The sequence below is a fragment of the Lynx rufus genome, unplaced genomic scaffold (assembly GCF_022079265.1).
Source record: "Lynx rufus isolate CCGP_SWC_20201006 ecotype Redwood Valley unplaced genomic scaffold, mLynRuf1.p SCAF_4, whole genome shotgun sequence".
Taxonomy (NCBI): Eukaryota; Metazoa; Chordata; class Mammalia; order Carnivora; family Felidae; genus Lynx; species Lynx rufus.
This window is the reverse complement of record NW_025814856.1, coordinates 158560981-158567116: the sequence shown is the minus strand read 5'-3', so window position 1 is coordinate 158567116 and position 6136 is coordinate 158560981. Positions and strand designations below refer to the sequence as shown.

The window sequence follows — 6136 nt, the reverse complement described above, 5'->3', positions numbered from 1 at the left end:
TAATATAGTGTCTGGTACACAACCACTGCCAAATAAATTTTAGCTGCAATTATTTTCTACCATACTAAAGGATTTTGAAAAATGTGGAAATCATAAGATAGTTTAACATTGAAGATTGCGTGTAGCTAAGTGATAAAGGCTCATGAGTGCACCTGACCAGTGCTCGCTGAGCGCCTCCTACGTTCGAGGCAGGGTGCTAGTGTGGATGAAAAAGAGGTGGAGAGACTCCAGTTCTTGCCCTTGGGAAGCTCCCATCTTACCTATGAAACTCGGTACCTTCCTGAGCAATATTCTACAAATGCCACCTGAAAGATTATTACAGCAATTTTCAACACCGAAAAGGAAATCTAAATTCCTTTGTCTTGAGAACGGGCTCCTTTAGGTAAACTACTATCAACTACCCATTCTAATTCTACTCCATCAAGCGAAACTGAAACGTCGGTCTTCTCTTCCACTGTTTCCTGCTTCCCTGTGCAGCTCATGGCCAGAGCCCTCCTCTGGTCTCTGACCCTTGGAGTCAACGTTCGTTCTTGTTATCACATCCACTGCTTACATAAGTTTAGAGTCAAGGTGCTTCCTCTAGCAAACAAAGCTTCTGTCTGAAGCCTAGTGGCCATCACTTGGTCTTAGTCACTGATTTTGTTTTACTACCTTGATCTCTCTGGTCATTATCCACAGATAGCTCCAAAGGGGCCATGTTGCCCAGTGGTTATGGCTATAAGGTCAAGAAATAGATTGCCTTCGTTCAATCCTGGCCTGGACAGTTAGTATCTATGATACTGGGCAAGTTACTCCATCTCCTTGTGCCTGAGTTTCCCTATATGTGAAGTAGGGATACTGTCTCTTGCCTCAAAGGACCATTTTGAGGATTAAATAAGAAATATATGTAAAGTGCATTAACTGGCCTATAGTGAGAGAGACAGAGAGAGAGGGAGAAAGAGGGAGAGACAGACAGACTATGGTGTTGCTATCTTGGTGCATTGGTTCTGGGTCTTAGCTCAGCTAAATCACCAATCTCAATAAGAATGGCCTTTATCTTCATCTTCTTTATGTTTTGTGTTCCTTTAAAAGTCCAATGATTTTTGCGACTCTGCCCATGGGAATCATTGTGCACAACAACCAACTTCCCATAAATGATTTCATCTTCTAGGCCTTACAGAGCACAGATCAGCTCACTGTGGCATAGAAGGCTGGAAACAAGCCCTCCTTATGTAACAGATTCACCTTTGGGATAACTTAGCTTTGTTCTTTATCGATAACACTGATGTTGAGGCACACAGTGCATACTGTTAAGTACTTAGGGCTTGGGAGCCAGACTGTCAAGATAAAGGCCAGATACTTGTTACTTTCTGGTATAAGTGTATATCAAACTGACAATAGGACCTTCTTCACAGCTTTGTTATAATGCCTAAATGAGATCGTCTATGTCAAGTGTTATCATTTCATAGAGTATGGCACTGGGAAAGCCATTAACCAAAATGTTAGTATTATAAAAACCCATTTTGTTTTCACATTTAGTGAGCTTTGCTGCCCAGTAATTAGAAATTGGGTTGAGTAATTATTATTTTTTTGAAGATTTTTTTATTTTGAGGGGAGGGGGCAGCGAGAAAGGGAGAGAGAAAGAGTCCCAAACAGGTTCTGCACTGTCAGCACAGAGGCCAACGTGGGACTTGAACCCATGAACCATGAGGTTATGTTATGACCTGAGCTGAAGTCAAGAATTGGTGCTTAACTGACTGAGCCACCAAAGTGCCCCTGGGTTGAGCAATTATTGATTCCCAAGTGAAGGGCAACACATGTATTCTTCTGAACAAGTGTTCCATTCACTCTTAATATGAAATTGTGAAAGACTGGACACAAAGTGGCCATTTTAGTCTCCAGGCAGGTTAGAAAATGGACTTTATAGGTGACACCCTACAAAGCCACCTGAAATGGATGGGATTCATCCCTAATCATTGGATTTGTAAAGTAGAATGAATTAGTAAAAACCAGTGCATTACCAAGCCCAAATAGCCAGTTATACTCTACTAGCCACTTACGTTCTCTGGTCAAATTTCCTATTTCAAGGATAAAACATCTAATGAGGGAAATTATGTACATGTGGACAAGCAAGGTGGACATGCTAATAAAAAGACTCTCATAAAAAAGAAAAGCACATATTGAGATACTCTGTACATCTAGATAACTTACAGCTTAACACTCAAAGTTTTCTGGTGAATCCACAAACAACCCTAAATATATGTTTTCTTTGATACCCCTTATCAGCCTATTCAAGGAGAGAATGCCCAGTTTTGCTCTTTTGTTACCTACGAGTAACCAGTTTATCTCCAGAGCTATAAACAATGTGCACTATTCCCATCCTGTCTACAGATTTTTCCTTCTTCTCTCCTTTTTCCTATATTCTTTGCATTAATTTTGTTCTTTCAATCAGCCTGCTTGTTTACTTCCTCATGTGAGTTAATTTTCATACAAAATTTCTCACCATCATGCAACACGTTAAGTAAATACCTCTGAGTTTCTTTAACAGTTATTCTGTAATAGGGCAAGTACAATTTTGGGATAATGGACAAGTGTGCCTCTGGGTTTGGAGGGTCATTATCTTTCACTGCAGCTTTCTTTTTTTCCCTAAGTCTTATGATATATACAGTTTAGTGAGTTTAAATACTTAGGTTAGAGAGAGAGATAGACTGTGTTCAACCTTTGGGACCTAGAAAATGAACTTAAACATTTTTTAATGTCACAGATATTAAATTCAATGAGCAATAAAAGAAAAAGATCGTATCTGATAAAATCACACCTGTAGATAATCAATGAATACAACATATCTAAAGCTTTTCATTCAAAGGAAGAGGAGGGCTTGTCCTTTAGGTATACCTAAGATGAGAAAAGTGAAATTTCCTGGATTTAGGCAGTGATCAAGCACTTAGTCTGGTGATTCCAATGTCACTCCAATTGGGAATGACTTTCCTTGCACATTGCCCTTTTCAGGGCACTCCTGACATCTGCATTTCTCAGGCTATAGATCATTGGGTTCAGCATAGGGTTGAAAAGGCTGTAAAACAAGGAAAGGATCTTCTGCTGCTCCTCAGGGTGGCGGGATTTGGGGGCCATGTACATGACAATGGCGCTTCCAAAGAAGAGCCCCACCACACAGAGGTGGGAGGAGCAGGTGGAGAAGACCTTTCTGCGGCCCTCCCCGGACTGGATCCTCAGGATGGCGAACAGGATGCGCGTGTAGGACACCAGCACCAGGCAGAGGGGCCCGACTAAGATAAACACACAGGCAACAAAGATGACAACTTGGTTGAGCCAGGTGTCAGCACAGGCCAGCTTGAGGACAGACAGGATCTCACAGAAGAAGTGGTTGATTTCATGAGGCCCGCAGAAGGGCAGCCTCAGGATGAGAACCACATGGACCAGGGCCAGCAGGGAGCCGCATGCCCAGGAAGTCACCACCAGGATGATGCAGCCTGTCCAGCTCATGATGACAGAATATCGGAGCGGGTGGCAGATGGCCACATACCGATCATAGGACATCACCACCAGGAGAAGACATTCTGTTAGAGCAAAAGTCAAGAAAAGAAAGGTCTGCGTCATGCAGCCAGCAAAGGAGATGGGCTGGTCTGGCTTCAGGAGGTTTACCAGCATCCGGGGCACTGTGTTGCAGGCATAGGCTATGTCGACGATGGCCAGGTGGGAGAGGAAGAAGTACATGGGGGTGTGCAGTCTGGAGTCCAGCCAGATGAGCCCCAGGATGAGCCCGTTCCCCAGCAGGGTGAAGGCATAGAACAGGGAGAAGAGCCCAAAAAGGATTATGTGAATCCTTGGACCAAGACAAAATCCCAGTAGGATGAATTCTGTAACCATTGTTCGATTTTTCTCCATTTTACTATTAAAGAGAGAACCAGATAGCTGTATGACACAATTATTTGAAAACAACTCTTTTTTATTATCCATAAATTTTTGGTATGTACAAAATTATTAAGAAACAACTTTAAGAAGCCACTGAATTAAGGAAGAAAGGAAGGAAGGGAGGGAGGAAGGAAGGAAGAAAGGGAGGAAGGGAGGAAGGGAGGAAGGAAAGTAGGAAGGCAGGCAGGCTTACCTATTTAAACAAATTTAACTGTCTTTAAGCTAAATTCTTAATCTGACATCTAATTTTACAGAAGAGGAATATGTTATGTGATTACCCACATGGAGCCTTTGACACTGTGATGGAATTAGGAAATATCAAACCATATTACAAAGAAAATAATCATGAAATCTGGATTGTTTCAGAGCTACATATGTAAAAATACGTAAGAGAAATTCTAGATAGTAGAAATAAGAGGAGCTTTAAATGAGAATGGTCTCTGGAAAAGAAAATAATTTCACTTACTTCAGCTGAAATCATGATTGAGTTCTATCAGTATCTAAAGCCCATGTTCGTGGACTGGAAGAATTAATATTGTTAAAATGTCCATAGTTGTCAAAGCCATCTATTCAATACAATTCCTGTCAAGATTTCAATGACACTTTTATGGAAGTAGAAAAAAATTCTGAAATTTTAAGAAAACATAAAAGACCTCGAATAGTCAAAGTAATCCTGAGAAAGAAGAAAGCAGGAGTCATCACCCTTCTTGATTTCAAGCTATATATGAAAGCTATAATTATCAAAACAGTGTGATACTGGCATAAAAACAGACATACAGACCAATGAAAAGGAATCAAGAGCCCAAAAATAAACTCATATAAATAATATTTGACACAGGAGCCAAAGGAGAAAAGACACTGTCTTCAATAAATGGTCCTGGAATCATTGGATATTCACATGTAAAAGAATGAAACTAGACTCCTACCTCACACTACTCACAAAAGTTAACTCAAAATGGATGAAAGACCTAAATATAAGATGAAAAACCTTAAAACTCCTAGAAGCAAACAGGAAAAAGGCTTCCTGACATGGGTTTTGGCAATGATTTTTTAAATATAACACCTAGGGGGGCCTGGGTAGCTCAGCTGGTTAAGCACCTGACTTTGATTCAAGTCATGATCTTATGGTTCGTGGGTTCAAGCCCACATCGAGCTCTGTGCAGACAGCTCAGAGCCTGAATCCTGCTTCAGATTCTGGGTCTCCCTCTCTCTCTGCCTCTCCCCTGCTCATACTCTGTTTCGCTCTGTCAAAAATACACACACACACACACACACACACACACACACACCTAACACCTAAAGCACAAGCAACAAAATAAAAAAAATAAACAAGTGGAATTATATCAAACTAAAAAGCTTCTGCATAACAAAAGAAATGATTAACAAAACCAAAAAAAGACAATCTATGAAAAGGAAAAAAATATTTGCAAACTATATATTTGATAAGGGGTTAATATCCAAAATATATGAAGGACTGATGCAAATCAACAGCAAAAACAACAGGGGCACCTGGGTGGCTCAGTCAATTAAGTGTCTGACTTTGACTCAGGTCATGATCTCACACTTTATAAGTTCGAGCCCTGCATTGGGCTCTGTGCTGACAGCTCAGAGCCTGGAACCTGCTTCTGATTCTGTGTCTCCCTCCCTCTCTGCCCCTCCCCCACTTGTGCTCGCTCTCTCTCAAAAATAAATTTAAAAACATTAAAAAAATTTAAGCAACAACAAAACATGAAAAAACCTCCCAAATAACCAAATCAAAATGGACAAAGAACCTGAATAGACATTTTTTTTCAAAGATGACACACAGCCAATAAGAGCATGACAAGATGTTCAATATCATTAATCATAAGGGAAATGCAAATCAAACCCATAATAAAATAGCTCTTCACTGCTGTCAGAATGGCTATCATCCAATAGACAAGGGTTAACAAATGCTGGAGGAAAGGGAGCCCTTGTGCACTGTTGGTAGGAATGTAAATTGGTGCATCCACTAAAGAAAATAATATGGAAGTTCCTTAAAAACTTAAAAATTGCATTTGCATATCACCCAGCAATTCCACTTCTGGGAACATATCCAAAAGAGCACACCATGTGGGAGAGATGTTTGTGCCCCGTATTCATTGCAGCATTACCTATAATAGTCAAGGCACAGAAACAACCTAAGTGACCATTGATGGATAAATGCATAAAGAAGTTTTGGTATACATATATGTTGGAATATTAT

General features: G+C 40.4%; 1 protein-coding gene across 1 annotated transcript; it reads right to left on the bottom strand.

Moving 5' to 3' along the window:
• Positions 1-2943: 2943 nt before the first annotated feature.
• On the bottom strand, positions 2944-3894 carry LOC124524303 (olfactory receptor 2A1/2A42-like). Its single transcript, XM_047096500.1, has one exon. It carries the CDS (start codon positions 3883-3885, stop codon positions 2944-2946), a length of 942 nt encoding a protein of 313 aa, XP_046952456.1. The 5' UTR covers positions 3886-3894.
• Between the last annotated feature and the right edge of the window lie 2242 nt (positions 3895-6136).

Coding starts and splice junctions, on each gene's coding strand:
- LOC124524303 (XM_047096500.1), bottom strand. CDS start 3,885: ATGGAGAAAAATCGAACAATGGTTACAGAATTCATCCTACTGGGATTT.